This window comes from Belonocnema kinseyi, chromosome 6, assembly GCF_010883055.1.
Source record: "Belonocnema kinseyi isolate 2016_QV_RU_SX_M_011 chromosome 6, B_treatae_v1, whole genome shotgun sequence".
In the NCBI taxonomy this organism is placed as follows: Eukaryota; Metazoa; Arthropoda; class Insecta; order Hymenoptera; family Cynipidae; genus Belonocnema; species Belonocnema kinseyi.
This window is the reverse complement of record NC_046662.1, coordinates 38218717-38240441: the sequence shown is the minus strand read 5'-3', so window position 1 is coordinate 38240441 and position 21725 is coordinate 38218717. Positions and strand designations below refer to the sequence as shown.

At 25.4% G+C, this 21725-nt stretch overlaps 1 protein-coding gene across 2 annotated transcripts in view; it reads right to left on the bottom strand.

Annotated features, from left to right (window-relative positions):
* LOC117175683 (box A-binding factor-like) overlaps positions 1-21725 on the bottom strand; it is a 250240-nt gene that overhangs the window by 12935 nt on the left and 215580 nt on the right. For both annotated transcript variants that reach the window (XM_033365412.1, XM_033365413.1), the window contains exon 5: positions 20737-21057. In XM_033365412.1, coding sequence (XP_033221303.1) covers positions 20737-21057 — 321 coding nt within the window. The remainder of the gene's footprint in view (positions 1-20736; positions 21058-21725) is intronic.

Here is a 21725-nt window from a genome sequence, read left to right as displayed (position 1 = left end):
TAAATCAAAAAATTAACAGATTATCAAAAAAAATGATTCCATTTTCAGCAAAAAAATTCCTCCCATCCGAAGAAAAAAGAAGTTATGTTTACAAAAAAAGTTAATTTTTAACCAAATAATGGAATTTTTAACCCAAAAAATGAATTACATACAAAGAAATTAAATTTCCAACCCGAAAATATAAATTTTCAACAAAAAAGTTAGATTCAACCACATAGTTTTATTTTTCACTAAATATTTTTTTTTACCTAAATAGTTGAATTTTAAAGCAAAAAATACGAATTTTCAATTTGAATTTTTTAACTTAAATTATTACTTTTCAATAAAAAAAATAATAATTTTCAGCTAAATAGTTCAATTTTCTAGCAAGAAGTTTAATCTTTAACAAAGTAATTAAATTTGCAACCAAACATTTTAATTTTTCACCTAAATAGTTGATTTTTAAAGCAAAAAATACGAAATTTTACAAACTTGAATTTTCAACTCAACAAAAATTAATTATCAAGAAAAAAAAATCAGTTAAATAGTTGAATTTTCCACCAAAAAGTTGAATTGTTAACAAAAAAATTAAATTTTCAAACAAATAATACAAATTTTTAACCACAAATATAATTGTAAACTTCTAAGCTTGAGAAGATCAATTTTCAACAAAAAAAGGTTTTTTCAACCAAGAGAGATGACATTTTTACTCAAAAATCTGAATTTTTAATCCAAAATAACAAATATTCCGTCTAAAAAAATCAAAGATTCAGAAAAGCAGTTGAATTTTCAAGCAAAAATATGACAAAATAATAATATATACGATAAAATAATTTAATTTTTAAACAAACAGCACAATAGTTTATAAACAGTTTATTACAGGTGAATTTTCTAAATTATTATTTGCTTATCTTATAATTTTATTTATTTTATTATATATTTATTTATCTTATCTTATCATTAATAAATCCAAAAATCCAAAAAGGACGAAATGTCTGTCCCAAATAAATGTTTAACAAAACAGTTGTATTGCGGACGAGAATGTGGTCCAAGGAAGATTACTTTTAACAAAATAGTTAAATTTTCAATAAAATAATTAAATTTGCATCCTACAAAAATTAGATTTTAACTAAATAGTTTAATTTTTAATCCAAAAAGACGATTTTTTAGAAGATAATTGAATTTAAAAAAAAAACAGTTTATTTTTAATAAAAAAAAGGACGAATTTTCTATCCAGAAAGACGAGAGTTCAACAAAGCCGCAAATTTTCGACCAAAAAATATAATTCTTTTTTAACAGAATAGTCGATTTTGTTATTAAATAAATGTTCAATCAAACAGTATAATTTTTATCTAAAAGAGATGAATTCGCTACCAAAAATAAAATAGTTAACTTTTTTTGAAAAAGGGGGAAAAAAAGGCATTCTTTTGAAAACAATGTAAATTAATTAATTTGTTTAAACAAAAACTGATTTGAAAAGGCGAAAATACCAAGAATCATTTAATGTAATTGAGAAGTTATGTCAGAGGAAATTATTTTCATTGCGGAACTTGGATCATATATAATCAGACTTTATAACTATAAATCTCGAGTATGAGGAATCGTAAAATGTAAATGCAATCAGAGTAGGAACGTACACCTGTTGTATGCGAATCGAGAATGCCCTTTTTTTATAGCAAGTACTATTGCTACAGCCTTATAATGAATGAATTAAATTTTTATGCTATTCGTAAACATATTTTTGTCCCTTTTTTCTTCAAAATAATTCCTCTTTCTTTTAAAAAAACTTTTACTTTTTCTATCCCTTGAATTTAATTAATAAAACCCAATAAAAATAAAAGTTATTTCTCTTTGGTTGGAAATTCTATTTATTTTTAGCCTAGAATTCATCCAGTTTGGTAAAATATTGATTTTTTTAGGTGAAAATTGGACTATTAAGATGAAAATTCGTCTTTATCGTTAGATCCAAAATTTTAAATTAAAATTTGAAATATATTTTGGTTGGACTATTAACTAATATATTTTTCGTTGAAAATTCACGATTTGGTAGGAAATTGATCTATTTTGTTGAAAATTCGATTTTTAAGTGGAAACTTAATTTTTAAAACATAAAATTAAACTTTTTGAATTTTTGTTGCAAATTTATCTTTTTGACTAAAAATTCAACTATTTAGCTGGAAATTTTTTTTTTTTTTAATTGAAAACTTAATTATTCCGTTGAAAATGTATCTTTTTGGCGGAAAGTTAATCTTTGGTAGAAAATGAATTTTCTTGGGTGAAAAATTTTGTTTGTTTGTTATAAACGCAACTATTACATGTTTCGTTAAAAATTTATATTTTCGGTTGAAAGATTAACCGTTTTACATAAAATTCGTCTTTCTTGGTTAAATACAAATGTTTTTTATTAAAAATTAGAATTTTTATTGGTTGAAATATCAACTATTACATTTTTCGTTAAGAATTTTTTTTCTTTTTTTTTTAAATCCAACTATTTGGCTGAAAATTTTCCTTTTTCAGTTGAACTTAAAACTTAAAATTAAACTATTCCATTTTTTTTGAAAATTGATCTTTTTGGTTGAAAATTCAAGTATTTAACTAAAAAATTTTCCTTTTTAGTTGGTTGGAAATTGATAATTTTTTATTTAAAAAAATATATATTAAATCTTTCGTTAAAAATTCATATTTTATGGTTAAAAATTAAACTGTTTTATACAAAATGCGCCTTTTTGAAATCTAACTGTTCTTTAATTAAAATTAAAATAGTTATTGGTTGAAATATCAACTATCAAAAATTCCACTATTTTGTTCAAAAATCAGTTTTTGTCGGTAAATTATTTTTTCAATTTAAAATTATACTTTTCCATTTTTTGTTCAAAATTCATCTTCTTGTTTGAAAATCCAACAATTTAGTCAATTATTCACCTTTTTTAGTTGTAAATTAAACTATTTTGTTAACTATTTTGTAAAAAATTAAACTATTTGGCTATTTGAAGGTAAAAATTCATTCTTTTTGTTAAAGTTCATATTCTTCGTTTAAAAATTTAACTGTTTTGTAGATAATTCGCCTTTTTTGCTTTAATATTCAACAATGTTCTCAAAAATTTTTCGTTTTTGGAAAAAAAATCTTCTGGGTGGAAAATTGATCTTTTCAGTTGAAAATTGAACTATTTGTTGAAAAATTCTTTTTTTTTTGTGGAAAATTCATCTTTTTATGTATCGAGTCAACTATTTTCTAAAACATTCGACTTTTTAGTTTGAACACTTAGTTCTTTTGTTAAAAAATCGTCTTTTTGAAAAGAAAGTTACTTTTTTCAATTCAACTATTTCGATGAGAATTGAACTATTTTGTTACAAATTCATAATTCTGAATCCAAAATTTAATGGTTTTTTGGAAATTCTTTTGTTTTGAAAATTTATTTTTTATCGTAAAAAAGTCATCTTTCTAGGTTGATAATTAACTGTTTAGTTGAAAATCCAGCTGCCTACTAAAAAAAATTTTTTTTAAATCAAAAATGTAACTAATTTGGGTTAAATAATTCCTTCTTAAAAGTCTAACTTTTTTAGTAAAAAATCAACTGTCTTTAAAAAACGTTCCTGTTTTGCCTTGAAATTTCAAATATTTGGATAAAATTCCAACTATTTTGTTGGACATTTATCTTTTTGGGTTGAAAATTCACCCTCTTCGCCCTGTTTTGAGAGATATTTGGGATGAGAAGTCTCGGAACAATATTTATCATAAATTGGTGACAACTTCATAAAAATTTTGTCGAATTTAATTAGTTGTTCGAGATGAAAACGCATCTTGAGATTTTTTAAGAAGGGTGTTTATCAAATTTCGATTGCAATGGCACATTCCATGAAAAATAAAGCAGTGGCGTCGTTAAGAACCGAGAACGCAACACGAGTCATGAGAGTTCATAATAGAAGGATGGATCAAGTCAGCATATTTCTTTATATAATATCCGATTGCCTTCCCAGTCAGATCATTGTCAACGGACTTTAGGTCCTTTGACCCCTCATCTCATCTTCTCAAATCACTTTTTTTTCAATTGTTTTTCATTATTGTTTTGACACTGGATTTAATTTCAAATATTTTCATTTTTCAAATTTCAAATTTGAGTTTAGCATTTTAAATAAATCAAGATTGAGAGTTTCCTAATACATGTAAAGTAACTGAAAGTAAAACTTTGTTGGGAATTCCCTGGTTGTTGGTTATCAACAATATAACCGGAAATAGTGATAAGTTCGTATCCGTTAGCCACCCACTCCCCCTTTTTCACAGTTTCATCTTTCCTTCGACTGTCCTGAATGTGGCTTCTCTTTATTTATATTTGTTTGTGTTTATTTTATTTATTTATATTTATATAAAAATTATTAATTAAATTGCAAAAGAAGATTGGTGTGATTCCAATTTCAAGTAAAGTTGAAAGGCATTGAAATTGAAAGTTTCAATTAAAATATTATCAAACTTTTAATTTCCATGGCGTGATTTTGAAATTTTTTTGACATTACTTATTATTTATTTTGAAAAGTAACTTCTAAAAACAAATTTAAAAAGGCAATGTTTTAATCATTTTTTTGAAATTGATTTATTATATATGCATTCAGTGTGAAGTTAAAAAAATTTAATAGTCAAATTTTGAATATTTATCAATATTAAATTCTTTATTTAAAATATTTTATTCCAAAAATTTTAATTTCAAGTGTCGCAGATTTTATCAATTTAGAAGATATCTCAATAAAAAATTACTCGCTCTAAAAACGTTTGCATTTTCCGGATTTGGAGGAACTTAAAATTGTTTAAGGGGCTTTAAATTCAAAATTATTTAATTATATTTTCAACCCGAAAAATTAGAATTTTAATCAAAATAGTTAATTTGCAACCAAATGTTGTATTTTCAAACTAAAATGAAGAATTTTTAACAAACACGTTTTGTTTTTCAAACAATAAAATAAAATATTTGAATTTTTAATACAGAAAAGAATTTTTAAATAGTTGAATTTTCAAACCAAAAAAACAAATTTTCCACCAAAAAAATGTGATCTACCAAAAATGGGAATTTTTATCAATAATGTTAATTTGCAACCCAATAGTTCAAATTCCACCGAATTGTTGCATTTTCAAGCCAAAATAAAGAATTTTTAAGTTATAAATCTTGTTTTTCAATCAGAATTGAATTTGTAATACAAAAAGTCGAATTTTCAACATAAAACTGAATATTTACCGCAAAAAGGCGAATTTAAAAAAAAAAATAGTTTAATTTTCAACTCAAAAAACGAATTTTCAAAAAAATGTAATCTTCTACCAAAAATGGGAATTTTTATACAAAAAAGTTAATTCGCAACCAAATAGTTCAATTTCGTACCAAATTGTGGAATTTTTAATAAAAAATGACGAATTTTTAACCAAAAAAAAGTTAATTTTCAACCAAATAGTTAAATTTTCTCTACACAAAAACAATTTTGTAACATAGCAATTAATTTTTAAAGCAAAAAGGATAGTTTTAATCAAAATATTTGAGTTTACAACCCAAAAAAAGAATTTTCAAAACATGCAATCTTCTACCAAAAATGGGATTTTTAAAAAAAAAGTTTAGTTTGCAAACAAATACTTAAATTTTCTTAAATTTTCAAAAAATTTTATCTTTTACTAAAAATGGAAATTTTTATTAAAAAGTTAATTTTTATTAAGAAATCAATTTTTATTAAAAAGTTAATTTTTAACAAAAAAAGTTAATGTTTACCCAAATAGTTCAATTTTCAGTAATTTTTTAACAAAACACATAATTTTTACAATAAAAAGACGAATTTTCAACGCAAACAACGAATTTTCTGCAAAGAATTTCATTTTTATCCCGAAAATGGGAATTTTATCAAAAAAGTTGATTTGCAACCAAATAATCCAATTTTCTACCAAATTGTTGAATATGCAATCCAAAAAGATAGTTTTTTAAATAAATTAACTGAATTTTCTACAAAAAATTTGCATTTTCGACCTAAAAATTGGAATTTTTATCAAAAAAGTTAATTTGCAACCATGTCGTTGAATTTTTTACCGAATTGTTAAATTTTCAAATCAAAATATTGAATTTACAATAAAAACGTTAATTTTCAACCAAATAGTTGAATTTTCAACTTAAAAATATTAATTTTGAAAACAAAACCATGAAAATTTTAATCACCAAAGGGGAATTGTAATGAAAAAAAGTTAATTTGCAACCAAATTATTGATCTTAAAAGACAAAGAGATGAATGTTCTGAAAACCAATTTAATTTATTCAAAAAAATTAATTTTCAAAGAATTTGAACTCGAAAAAAGAAATTTACTACAAAACAATTGAATTTTTAACTCCAAAATATGAACTTTCAACAAAATGTTAATTTTCAACCAAATAGTTAATTTTTTTGTAAATTGTTTAATTTTAAACGAAAGAGATGAACTTTTAACTTGAATTTTCAACCCGAAAATACAACTTTTCAACAAAAAAAATCATTCTCAGCCAATTATTTCAATTATCAATCAAACAGCTATTCTGCCAAATTTTTAAAGTTTCGACCAAAAAAAAAAACCTATTTTGAAAAAATTGTAGAATTTTCAGCAAAATAATTCCATTTTCAAACTTTATTTGAATTGTTAAATTTTGCATGGTTCAAATTTAAGCTTTAAAAAAAGTAAAATATGTATCAATATTAAATTGCTAATTTAAGTTATTGTATTATATTTTGAATTTTTAGGTTCTAATTTTTTTTTTAATTTTTGGGATATCTCAATAACTATTTTTTCACTCTGAAATATTTTCATTTTGAAAATCTGACACTGAAAATTTTTTATTTTAAAGAAATACAGAAATTTTGACTGACATACAAAATTTCTGTCTTTCTTTAAAACACTTTTAAAATCCTTGAATTATGCAGCAATATTTAAAAATTGAATTTTTCGGTATAATTACAAAATAAATTTGATCATATACAATGATGAAAATTGAGAGGCCTGAAAATAAAAATTATTAGTTTTTTTTTAATTTATACTTTTTCCAATTGTACAATTTTGAGCATTTTAAGTTATAATCACGAAGTTTAAACGCAATCCATTTAGAATCCGAAACTAAATATCTTAACACAATTATATATAATAATAAAAATTCTGTATAACATAGATTTAAAATGTCATAAACCTAATCAACCACTTTTTAGCCGCTGGGGGCAATTAAAAATAGATCAAATTTATATACTCTAGATTTAAAAAAAATAATACGTCACCGACTTTCTTGCTGCGATATAAGATAAAAATATGATGTGCAGACATATAAAAAATTCCTTTAGAAAAAAGCGCAATTGCGTAATTTGTTTACTCCGCGAATCAAAGCATTTCTCTCAATTAACGATAATCATCAAATCATCCAAGAAAACAATAATGTGAGGGCTTCAGGGAAAAAGTTGAAAAAAAGTCCCTGACCTCGAGCGCCACTAAAAATCATAATCAAATCGAGTAATTACGCATAATGGATGATCGAAAGCACCAAAATTATTGTGGTTCAAAATTTTTTTTATCGAGCTCTTAATTGACCGAAGAGTTTTAATTATAGAAACTACAGTCAATAACGAATAACGAACGCGATAACAAAAAATCCATGGACTTGAGAACTTGCATAATACGAGACAATTCTCTGACGAAAATTGATTAACTTCTTCAGATTTAAATCTCGATTCAGAGCTCAAATAATATTTTCCACTTTTAATTAATCAAGTGCTGTTTACAAAAGAAATCGACAATTCTTTTACATCAAATTTTTTCTCGAGAAGCTTTGCAGGTCAGAACTATCAATCATAGCAGTGGTCTCATCTATTTTAATCAAACTTAGTGTAATTGTAGTGCTTTATGGGAAATATTTGTTGGCCGAAGGAATTTTCAAAAATTTTCAAAATTCTGGGAGTTAGACTATTTTGAAGTTTGAGGTCGACTTTTTTTCAAGCTGTGATACTTTTGACACTTCGTTTCGGATCATAATGAAAATTATAATTTCGATTCAATTTTTTACGAATTTGGCTATTTTTTATTTTTTACTTGTTTGTAGGATAATATTCCTTGCTCTTTTATCTTTCATTCAAAAAAAAACTTGATTAAAACTCATCTGGTTCGCGAGTTATGCATTTTTTTAAATCTGCTTCCGCTACGCTGCAGTCAACCACGCGACTCACAGATTCTCTTCTTTAAATATCCATAATTTGCGAATCAGTTGAGTTTCAGTCAAATTCTTTTTTTTTTTTAATGTAAGGTGAAGGAACAAGGAATATTATTCTACAAAAAATAAATAATAAAAAATTTCAAATTTCACAATTCCGTAGAAAATTAAATCAAAATTTGTATTTGAGTTTTTTTGCGGTAAATTTAGACATTTTTTTCTTGAATATTTTATATAAAATAGCATCCTGCTTTACAAAATACGTATAAGTATCATTATAATCCAAAACAAAGTGTCAAAAATATTACAGTTTGAAAAAAATTCGACCTCAAATTTTAAATTAGTGTAGCTCCCAGAATTTTCAAAATTTTTGAAGATCCTTTGGCCAAAAAACATTAACCCCAAAGTAAAACAATTGCAAAAAAAATTACAAAATACAAAATACGAAAAAAATTTCAAGTATTAAAAATGAACTTTAATATTTATTCGAAATATTATTCTTTAGTGTTCAAATTATCAGAATTTCTATTTATTTAAAGCAGGCTTCCCAGATTTGTGCCCTTTTTCTCATTTTTCCACATGAAATAAAAATAAAAATAAATTAATAAAACCCTATTAGAAAATCCAACTATTTTTGGTTGAAGAATCATTCTGTTCGGTTGAAGAGACTACTATTAATTTTTTTGTTAAGAATTTATCTATTTTGATGAAAATTGTATTATTGCTTTAAAATTGAATTAATGGTTTGAGAATGTAACAATTTTGATAAGAGTCATACTTCTTAGTAGAAAATTGAACTGTTTTAAAGAAAATTTTATTTAAAAATCCGGGTTCAAAATTAATCTCTTTCGAATTGATATTACTTTTTTTTTAATAACATTTTCGGGTTGAAAACTAAACTGTTTTATAGAAAACTTTATTAAAACATCCTGGTCAAACATTAATATCTTTTGAATTAAAAGAGTTTTTTTTGAAAAATCATTTTTTCGGGTTGAAAATTTGGCTATTTTGTCGAAAATTCAACTATTTTATAGAAAACTCCTCGTTTTTGGATTAAAAATTCCACAATTTGGTATACAATTGAACTATTTGGTGTAAAAAATTAAATTGCTTTATAGAAAATTAGTGTTTTTTTCTTTAAAATTAATTTTGTTCAATGAAAATTTGTTTACTCTACTTTTGGTTAAAAATTGATCTTTTCTAATTAAAAAATGTAACTATTTAGTTTTAAAAATTTCGAAAGGAAAAAATATGAACTACAAATGAATCAAATAAAATTTTGATAAATCTTCAACAAAAAAGATCAATTCTTAACGAATTAGTACAATTTTTAACCAAACTTTAGAATTTTTTTATCAAAAAGATGAGTTTTTCAACAAAAAAGTGTAATTTTCATCCAAAAAACTGTATTTCAACCCGAAAATAATTTTTTTTTTTCATAAAATTAATTTGCAACAAAAAAGAACGAATTTTGTACGGAAAAATTTAATTTTAAACCTAAATAGACGAATTTTCAACAAAAGAGTATAATTTTCTAACCCGAAAATATGAATTTTTTTAAACAATTTAATTTCGAACTACATCACCATTATTACATTTTTATTTTGTAGTCTCAATTTTTGACTAACATAAAAAAATTTTCTTTTCTCAGAAGGCTTTTAAAATTCTTCAATTTGGAATTGTTCAGCAATACTTATATTTTCAATCGAATATTAGAATTTGTAACCAAACCCAAAAAAATTTAAACGAAAAATCGAGAAAAAGGGAGAAGAATATTCCTAAAAACAGGAAAAACCAGATATTCTTCAAAAAGGTAAAAAAATTGGTATTAAAATTGGGAACGTAGTTTATGGATCAAAATAAATTTTTTTGCTTGGCATTAATAGAAAATTATTTTTTTAAGGAATACAATTTTTTTTTAAATTCATTTGTTGGCCAGAAAATAAGTATTTTTCATTTGACAATCCAACTCTTTTGGTCAAAATTTCAACTACTAAGTTTTAAATTGAATTATTTGATTCCAAATTAAATTAATGGATTTAAAATTCGATGGCTTTAAAATTCCACTTCTATTTTTGGTTAATCGCCATCTGGTCGGAGGAGTGAAAAATAATTTCGTTATATAATAATAATAATAATAATAATAATAATCATAATAATGATAATCGCAAAATATCGAGATTGAATCGCGAATGATCTGATTTTTATCAGTAGAATATCTTGATCGATTGACCTCTCAGATAGATCACAACATTCAGAGAAAATCTCGAGCGTCAAGTCGATATTTATAATAGTCTTGGCTGGATAAGAATAATATTAATAATGATAATAATAATGGGCATAAACTGACATCATCCCTATCTCGCACTCGTTCATATTTGTATTATAAATGTACACGTTTACAAATGAATTATACAATTATAGATTTGTATTTGTACATAGGTGATGACTGAAATACCAAAATTATCGTAAAACGCTCGCGACTAGATACAGCCCTATCTTTCCCCTGGTATCGCATGTAGACACAACTTGATTACACCTACGTAGTGGCTAGGTCAGGGTTGTATCAATGCTACTCGTAATCCGATTACGATAATGTTAATCAGCCAAATTCGATTAAAAATTCCTCCCTCATTTTTCAAAACTTTCTGTCTTTTTCAATTCAAATCAATTTAGAATCTTAGCCATTTTAGAGAAAAATCAGTGTCTATGTGTTCGTGATTAATATGAGTTAAGCTCATATTAGTGTTTGACTCTTTTTTTTTTTATCTTTTCTTGCTTTGCTTTACGTGAAGACTTTATTTGCTTTACTTATCTTCAATATCACTAGTCACTAGCTGAGAAGAAAATAATCAGCATTACAAAAATCAGGTCTTACATGAGATCCAGAAAATAAAAAATAAAAAACATTATTTAGGTTAATTACGATAATAATGAGCCAAGCTTCAGTATTGGACTACCTCTAATTATCGTCTGATTATTTATTTATTAAGAAAATCGTGAATGAGAAAATGCTATATTTCTAGAATGGGCATAAATGCAAAGAAGAATTTATAAGAAAATAGTTCAGATTTTAATTATAAAATTCAAATGTTTTTAGAAAAAAAATTATCTTCGGTACCCAAAAATAATCATTTTTAACAAAAACAATCATTTTCAACCAAGAAAGTTAATTTTTCAACTAAATACTTTAATGTTCAACGAGAAACAAATTATAGTTGAAGTTTTCAGCCAAAGAAACGAATTTTGAACCTAAAGACGAATTTTTGACAAAATAGTTGAGTTTCTAAGTTAAAAAGTCGATTTTTTTAGACAAAATTTATCTTTGAGCCCTAAAAAGAATCATTTTTAACAAAAAAGATCATTTTCAACCAATAAAGTTTAATTTTCTACTAAATACATTAATTTTCAACGAGAAAAAAATAGTTGAATTTTCAACAACAAAAAAGTTTTTTCTACAAATCTCTTAAATTTTTAAGCTTAAAATATGAATTTTCTACCAAAATGTTAAATTTTGAGCTAAAAATCCAAATTTGGTACAAAAGAGTTAAATTCGTGAACCAGAAACATGGATTTTTAAAGAAAAATTAAAATTTTTTTAATTCAAACAGATGAATTTTCTGCAGTTTTAAACCACAACTGTAATAGTTAATTTTCCAGTTAAAAAATTAAGTTCCTACCAAACTAAACGAATTTTGAACAAAATAAAACAAATTTTGTAACAAAAATGGAATAGTCAAATTTTCAGTAAAAAAATCATTTTCAACCAAACAAAACGAATTTTCAACTAAAAAAGATCAATTTTCAACCAAAAACAAATTTTTAAGTAAATAAATGATTTTTTGACGAAATAAAACGAATATTAAAACAAAAAGATGAATTTTCAAACAAAGATGGAAGTAAAATCTTAAGTAAAAAAAATTAATTTTCAACTAAACAAAACAAATTTTCAACAAAAAAAAATTAATTCTCAACCAACAAAAGCGAATTTTCAGCCAAAATGATGAATTTTCAATCAAAAAAGGTCAATTTTTAACCAAAAACAAAATGAATTACTTCAATTTTCAGTTTAAAAAAAAGACTCGTTTTTAACACAAAAGTTAATCTTGTGTCACAAACATGAATTTTCAACTAAAAAGATCAATTTTCAACCAAAAATGAAAGCTAACTTAGTAGTTAAAAAACATTGACTAAAAAAACGAATATTCAATCAAAAAATTAATTTTCAACTAAGAAAGGTAAATTTTAAAGCAAACACAAAATATTTAAATTTCCAATTAAAAAAAAAAGTAATTAAAAAAAAAATCGGTAAGCAAAAATATAAATTTTTCAGCTAAAAAGATCAATCTTTTACAAAAAATTAAAGCTAAATTTTAAGTTAAAAAAAAAGCAATTTTTAATCAACAAAAGCAAATGATGGAGCGAAAAGATGCATTTTTAACTAAACAAAAACGAATTTTTAATCAAAAAGATGCATTTTCAACTAGCTAAGATCACTTTTCCGCCAAAAATTGAATAGTTAAACTTGCAGTAAAAAAATTGACTTTTAACCAAAATAATAATTTTCCACTGATAAAGATAAATTCTCAGCAGAAAATGTAATTTGCAGTTTGAACAATAGATGGAATTTCAAACAAATAAATTACGACCATGAAAATTTGTCTCTATAGAAACAAAAAGAAATTTCAACCAAGTTGTGAAATTTTCGAGTCAAAAAGGCAAATTTTCTATAAAACAGTTAAATTTTCAACCCAAAAATATGAATCTCTAACAAAAAAGTTAATTTTCAAAAAAAAAATTATTTTATTTTCAAATGACGAGATGAATCTACAAATAAAAAAATGGATTTTTACAAAGTTGTTTAACTGTCAACCAAATTGTTGAATTTTCAACAAAACAATTAAATTTACAACTAAAAAAGTAGAATTCAGAACTAAGACCATTTTTTTGCAAAAAATGTTATATAATTCTGACTTTCAATAATACTTTGATTTTATATAATTATATTTGTGTTACTATTTGTTTTTATAAGTTTTTACTATATTTATGTATAAATAATTTATTCAAGTACATCAACATTATACAAACGTATTTTATTATTGAAGCTCTATTATAGTTGTAACCAAACAATTACTTCAATCCTCAAAAAGTAATTAATCAAATTCTATATTTTAATTATAAAATTAATTTTTAATTTTTAGAAACTGATCAAAATTAATTTTTAGATTATTTTTTAAAATTATTATCTTTTATCGAAATGGCAATATATCATACTTTAGGATATAGATTTCAATTATAGCAGCAGCAAATAGTATCTTTCAAGTAAGACAAAATAATGACGATGATAAATAATTTTTCCAGAACTCAACTCTTTTGGTTATTGTTTCTATTGTGTTGGCGAGTATTGATCTCGCTTTCGTAGCAAAAACGTAACAAAACGGAGAATTCTTATCAGAATTCATACTTCATAAAGTCGCAAACCATAAATCACTGATCGTTAGCCACTGACCCATGGAAACGAATAAATCACATTCGTTGATGCGTTACTCATTAGCACTCTGAAATTCGTAAACCCCCCCACCTTTACTTCAATAATTCCAAGACTGCGTAAACAAGCTAACAATGTTTAAAAACAAACAAAAAATTAAGGAAAAATACGAACGCTTTGAAAATTATGACTTTTAATTGATTTAGTATCGAAGTGATGAGAATTAATTAAAAGTTCAAGGTCAATAGTGATACAATACATTCGTATTCTTCTGATGAGTCTCTTCTTGGAATTATGGGATTTGTGATTTTTTCTGAATTTCGAAAAAAATAGAGACTTTGAGGATTAAAATGCAATTAAAACATTTTTTGGAAGATAGTTTAAATTAAAAAAAAAAATTATTTTTAACGAAGAAAAATAAATTTTCAACCAAATAATTATTTGTATTATAATTAATTATGATTAATAATAAAATTAATAATAATTATAATTAATTTTTATTTTACTACTTTCAACCAAGAAAGGTGAATTTTCAACCAAATAGTGGAAATTTCCACAAAAAATGTAATGTTCAACAAAAAAGATTATTTTCAACAAAGAAAATTGAATTTTAAACCAAATAATAAAATTTTCAACAAGCAAATTTTTTTTCAACCAAAAAGTTTCATTTGCAACTAACCAATTGGACTTTCATCCCAAACAGGACATTTTCCTACCAAATAGTTGAATTTTCAAACTACAATGATGAATTTTAAAACAAATAAATGAAAAGTAACATTTTTAACAAATAATTATAACTTTTTAAAAAATTTCAACAAAAAATATCATTTTCTACAAAAAAATATGAATTTTCAATCAAATATTGAAATTTTCGAACAAAAAAATAATAATAATTTTAAACCTCAAATCTGTCTCTGCAACCAACAAATTGAACTTTCAACGAACAGAGACGAATTTTCAACAAAATAGTTGATTTTTTAATGAAAAAAAAAATTATTTTTCATCAACTAAAGGAATTTAAAATAAGATCATTTTCAACCAAACAGTTGCGCATTTACAACTAACAATTTGAACTGTCATTTAAAAAGGACGAATTTTTCACAAAATTGTTCAATTTCAAACTATTTAGTTGAATTTGTAATCTACAAAAATTAATTAAAAAATAAATAGCCGAATTTTTTTAGACATAAAACTGTAAATTAAGAATGACGAATTTTCAACAAAACAGTTCAATTTTCAACCGAATAGTTCAATAAAAAAATTAAACTAAAAAGTTGCATTAATAACCAAATATGAATTTTTAACTCAGTATTTTCTTTATAGTAATTTTTAACCACACACTTGAATTTACAACAAAATAAGTGATTTTTGAAGAAAGTGACAAATTTTTACGAAATAGTTGAATTTCCAAAAAATAGTTAAATTTTTAACCAAATTGTTCAATTTTTCCCGTTTTTCATTTTCTAGAAGACTATTGAAGATTCAACCAAAAAATGTAACTTTCAGCCAAGAAAGATGCTATTTGAACCGTAAAAAAAAGAAATGCTACCACAAAAGATCAATTTGAAATCAAGTAAGGACGAACGTTCTATCCAAAAAGATGAATTTTTAACAAAAAAGTTTAATTTTCTGCCACAAAAAATTACCGGATCAAAGAACCTTTGAATTTTCAACCAAATAACTAAATATTTTCAACTAAATAGTAGAATTTCAGGATAGATGTAAACTTCACTTTAAAATTTCCCTGATTTTTCCCAACTAATTTTTCTTTTTCCTGATTTAATTTAGCTTCACTTTGCCGACTTTTCCTTGATTTACAGGTTTTCCCTGAATTTTCAAACAAAAAGAATAAACTTTAAAAAATAGATTGATTTTTCATATCTTTCCTAAAGTTTTCCCGACTTTTCCTTGATTTCCCTGAATTTTCAAACAAAAAGAATGAACTTTTATGTTTGAATTTTCCTTAAGTTTCCCCAACTTTTCCATGATTTCCCTGAATTTTCAATCAAAAAGAATAAACTTTAAAAAAATCGATTTATTTTTCCTGACTTTTCCCTCAGTTTGCCCCACTTTTTCTTGATTTCCCTGAATTTATAACCAAAAAGAATTAACTTGAAAAAATAGAATGGTTTTTCCTGAATTTTCCCTTAGTTTCCCAAAATTTTCCTTCATTTTCAGATTATCCCCGATTTTTCTACCAAAAATAATTTTCTTTTATAATTAATTTTTTCTGACTTTTCCCAAGTTTTCTCGATTTTTCCTTGATTTTCCTGACTTTTTAACCAAAAAAAAAAACTTTAAAAAATATTGTTTTTTCCTGACTTTTCCTTGATTTCCAGGATTTCCCTGAATTTTCAACCAAAATGAATTAACTTTTAACGATAATATTTGAATTTTCTTATTGGATCCTATTAATTTAGTTCGCATTTAAGCGAAAAAATAAAAAAGCTGAAGTGTCTTGAAAGCAGAAGAAAAAAAACTTTTAAAAAAAGGGGAATACGGGAAAGACTGAAAAGCCTGAAAATGTCTTCATGTCAATGAGGTCACTTTTGTGGGACGCCAGCTTCGAAAAGTGAGACCCCAACGTAAAAGGAGACCCCAAACATTTCTCACGTTTGACAGAACTAATTTAATGTGTCCCAAAATTAGTTGCATGTCTAGAGACCACCCTTAGGCAAACGACTTAACCCCCCAAAGGTCTAAACTGTGTCAAGTATCATCTTTTCCAAAATATTTCTACTCAGCAAAAAAAAAATCATTAATTTTCTGACTCAAAACTGTAATTCATAATAAATTTGGTCTCAAAAATTATTTTTTTATGAATAAAAATGCTAAAGCAACCGACTGATGAGTTCGATGAGTCAGTTCGGGACGAAACATAAAAAATCTAATTTTTATTTTATTTAAAAAATATATTTAAAAAAATTAATTGTAAAGCAAAAATAAATACTGTCAATCTTAATGTTAATTTTTAAAAATTTACAATTAATTTGATTTTGTCCTGTTTCACGAGAATAAATGATTTAGGGAACCTCCCTGAAAATGCAGACCACCGTGGCTAATATTACATTCATGGCTCGTCTGTTCTTGATCAAGGAGAGAAAATCCCATATAGAACGCCCACTGTTTCGTTTGACAATTTCCACACGACCGAAATATCGACTTGTACAAAATCGGCCCTATAAATCTGCCACTGACTCCTGAGCATGAAAAAAGCCATGGGGACCATTTTTAAAAGTCGCTTCTTGGAAAATCTGGGTGGATCAATTAATCAACTTGTTAAGTAGGCAAAAAGTAGTCTATAATAGGTATGATCGCAACTAAAACGTTAAAATTCGACTTTTAATTTATTTTCTCCCTTAAGTTTTCATAAATTCCCATAATTTTGCATTTTCCAAACAAAAACGGCTATTGTTTATAACAAATCATTACATTTAATAAAAAGGACTACTTATAGGCCCGACTGGAGAGTTTTACATGACTTTGTGAAGCTCTTCACTAGGCGTGATTGCTAGAGATTGATCAGCGAACTGGGTCGGATCAGTGTTGAGTTACGAAAGTCTTATTTATATCAAACTTTTCTCATCGAGTCAGCTTAATGGAAGGGCAATAAAATGATTTTTTTAAAAATATTTTTCTTCAAGTTAAGTGAAGGGAATTTAATCGTTATTGATAAATTTGAAATGAGCAAAAACGCAAGTTACTTCTGTATTTCCACATTGTTCATAATGACGTCACTCGTACTCGCGAGGATGTGCAAGGATTGATCGCACGAATCGCGCGATATGATAATCTTTCGAACGTGAAAATATGTCAAGTTATATCGTAATTAATTAGAATCTGTCGAATGAAGGAAACACTGTTCTCTTTTCAATTAAAAGCTTGCTCAAAGACAAGTTTCTACGACCAGATTTAATTATTTTTATTTTTTATTAAAAAATGACCTATTTTTTTCACGCTGTTTCCATCATCTGAAGGTTACAAAATTAGGATATAATTATTTAAAAATATATAGATTTCATCCATCATATCCCTTTTGTTCACTTTATTTTTTATTGAATAAATACATCATAGATTACAAATTCAGGTAGGAAATGAGGTTGATTACTTGTAAAATCGAGGGAATAACTTAGCCTTAAAACAAGTAGAGATGAATATTCCAGTATTTGTGGATTCAGTCAGTGAAAATTTATTTTCTCTGAATGCTCAAATTTTGTAACTACACTTAATTAGAAATAAATGGTGTTGGTAGAATTTTAGTAGAATACAATACAATTGAGTAAAATTTAGTAGAATTTGCTCAAATTATATAACTACACTTTAGTACAATTAAATGGTGTTAGCGGAATTTAGTTGGATACAGTACAATTTAATAGATTTTAGTACAATTTAGTAGAATGCAGTACAATTTAGTACAATTAGTACAATTTAGTAGAATTCAGTAGAATTTGGTAGAATTTAGTCGAATTTGGTAGAATTTAGTCGAATTTAGCAGAATTTAGCAAATACAGTTAAATTTAGTACAATTAACTGGGTTTTAGTAGAACTCAGTAGAAATTAGTAGAACTTAGTCAAATTCAGCAGAATTGACTAAAATTTAGTAATAATTTCCAGAATTCGCTAGGATTAAATTTACCTGAATCGATTTTATTCAATCATTTTAAATTCAACAGATGAATTTATTTGAATTGTTTTTGAATTAAACTTGAATTTCAAAGAATGGCTGAATTCAGCAGAGTTCAATTCAATTCATTTTGCAGTTATTCTAATTCATTATCCCTGAGTTTGGTAGAATTCACTGAAATTAAATTGAATTAAATTAAATTGAAATAACTGGAAATAATATTTTATTTACTATACTTGAAACTCAGTCCAAATGAAGTGAAATTAGTGTAATAGTAGAGTATAATTTATTAAAATAAAGTAGAATTGTATAGAATTTATTATAATTTGGCAGAATTTAGTATAATTCAGTGGAATGCAGTACTATTTTGCAAAATTCATTAGAATTAAGTAGAAAATAGTGAAATTTATTAGAATTCAGTAAAATGCAGTACAATTTAGTAGAGTTTAGTAGAATTTAGTAGAATTTAATAAAATTTAGTGGAGTTTAGTGGAATTTAGTCAAATTCAATACAATTTAGTATAATCCAATAGATTTCAGTAGAATTTAGTAAAATTTGACAGAATTTAGTACAGTTTAATAGAAATCAGTATAATTTATTAGAATTTACTAGAATTCAGTATAATTCATTAGACTCAACGAAAATTAAATTTGCATGAATCTATTTACAATTAATTTAATAAATAAGTCAAATTTAGTAGAATTTAATTCGAGTTCACCATAATTTAGTAAAATTTATTAGAATTCAGTATAATTTACTAAAATTCAATAAAATACATTATCATTGATTAGAATGTACTAGAGTTAAGTAGATTTCATTAAAATTTAGTAAAATGTACTAAAATTTAGTAGAAATTATAAGAATTTTCTGGAATTACATTTGTTTGAATTTAATTGAAAAATGTTTTGTTTAGTATAATGCAGTTTAATTCAGTCAAATTTAGCAGTATTTAGTACACTTAAGTATAAATTAGAATGATTTCGTATAATTTAGTATAATTTAATAGAATACAGTGAAATTTAGTAAAATTTAGAAAAAATTTAGTAGACTTCAGTAGAATTCAGTACAGTTTAGTCAAATGAATTATAATTAAGTATCATTTAGTAGAATTTAGTAAAATGGAGTTAAATTTAGTAAAATTGCCTGCTATTGACTACAATTCAACCAAATTTACTAGAATTCACTAGAATTAACTAAAATTAGTGCAATTTACTGAAATTCAGTAGAGTTGGCGAAAAATCAGAAGAATTAACTATAATTGACTACGATTCATTGGAATTTACTCAAATTTAGTAGAACAAAATTAACTGAAATTAGTGGAATTTACTAGAATTCAGTAGAATTGATTCAAATTCAGTGGAATTTGCTTAAACTCAGTAGAGTTGGCGAAAAATCAGTAGAATACACCATAATTGAATAAAATTCAACAGAATTTACTAAAATTCAGTGGAATTGGAAAAAATAAATCAGTAAAATTGACTGAAATTCAGTAGATTTGAACAAAATTCAATAGAATTAAATTAAATTCAGAAAAATTCACTGGAATTCAGTAAAATTAAATTGACTAGAATTTTTTTTTTATCCTTTTTAAATCCATAGTAACGTATTCAATAGAATTCGTTTTAAACTAGAATTAATTCACTTTAAATTCAGTAAAATTAACTTTAATTCTAGATACTTTGCATTTAATTTTATTAAATTAAATTCAGTTCTATAAGATTACGGCATACTGAACTAATTCAATTATCGAGTTACATTGAATGCAAATAAACTCCGCATTAAATGATATTTTGAATTTTGAAGCATCAAAATTTTAATTATACTAATTAATAATAAAATAAAATAAATATATAATCTAAGAAATATAATAAATATAATAAATAATCAAAGTAATGATTATAATTATATCCATCGCGGTATTAACCCTAAGTGCTGGAGCGGGTCCCAGGACCCGGACGTTTTATTTCAGCAGAGTTTTTTTTCCAAAAAGTTTTCTCATTTTTTGCAAAACATTTATTATAAGCAATTAATTTTCGTATCTATTTTTTCAATATTCATTTTTGCGAGACTCAGGGCTACAATTTTTGAAAAAATAAATGGATCTAAGTATATTTAAACAGGAGATATTTCAATTTAAAGTTCGCTCGGGTCTGCTGGACCCGTTCTAGGTAGAGCAGAAAATCTGAAGATTCTAGTCCAACTTAGAACACCCCTACTAACATAAAATTTCATAAATTTAAATTAGATTAAAATCCTATTTAAAGTCCTATTTAAAATCCTATTTAACGTCTACTAATCAACTTAATGTATAGAATTCCCGAAAACAAAACCCAAGAATGCAACGACTAAATGACGAAACTGAAAAAAGTCGAAATAAAGCCGGGATATGATGGATCAGAAGATGCAAATAATTGGTAGAAATATATGTAGATATAAATTTAGAGTAAAATTGATTACTCACTCGCTGATAGGCTTGCAGCAGCACTGATGGAATGTTGGACAGGATTGGTGTTTGTGTTGGACGCTTGGCGTCGCGACGTCGTTCCGATGGTCCCATATTGTGACGCAAGTGTGTCGCTGGGATTGGAATAAGTCCAGGATGAGACATCCACGGGGGTACTTGTCTGGTGGGATGCGGGTATATGGTAGGGGGGGCTGTAACTTCGGAAACTCGACCGACCGCCGAAGGGTTGCGAGAATGCAGGTAGACTCTGGCGACTCACTGTCGACACCGACTTGCTGCCATAGTCTTCCGTAATGGCCGGAAGCGAGGTGTTAATTCCTGAAAAACGTCGTCCACTAATTAGCTATGCCCTATTAGCCAACCCCGGAGTTTCACTTTTCAAATCCTTGGTTTTCTGCTCGTTATAGAACAACTCAAAGTGCATTCTTTAAATACTTGCACAATTATCCGGGAGGGGGAGGGGGGATTTACTACTGGAACACTACTAGTCAAGCCCCTCAGGGGCCATAATTCAAATTACGTGACGAATTATGGGCCCTCTTTAACCCCATCCCTCTGTAAGAAATCGTAACAACATATTATGCCCCCCCCCGCCCCGCGTCTTACTGTAAGTAATTTTAGTTATATTGAAAAGTTTTTTAATTTATTAATTTATTTCAAACAAAGAATTGTCTTTTTCAATATAAAAGATGACTCTTTTTAACAAAGTACTTGAATTTCCAACAAAATAATTAGAATTTCAACATAATAGTTGAATTTTCAGCATAAAAACATAAATTCCCAACAAAAAAGTACCATAATTTATATTTAAAGAAATATAATTTCAAAACCAAGAACACGAATTTTCCACGAATAAAGTTTTTTCCCACAAGTATTTTAAAAAATTTATCGAAATTGTTGAAACTTAAAGCCAAAAGAAGATTTTTTTTTACAAAAATTGATTCTTCCAACAAAAAATATGACTTTTCAGCAAAAAATTAACTCTT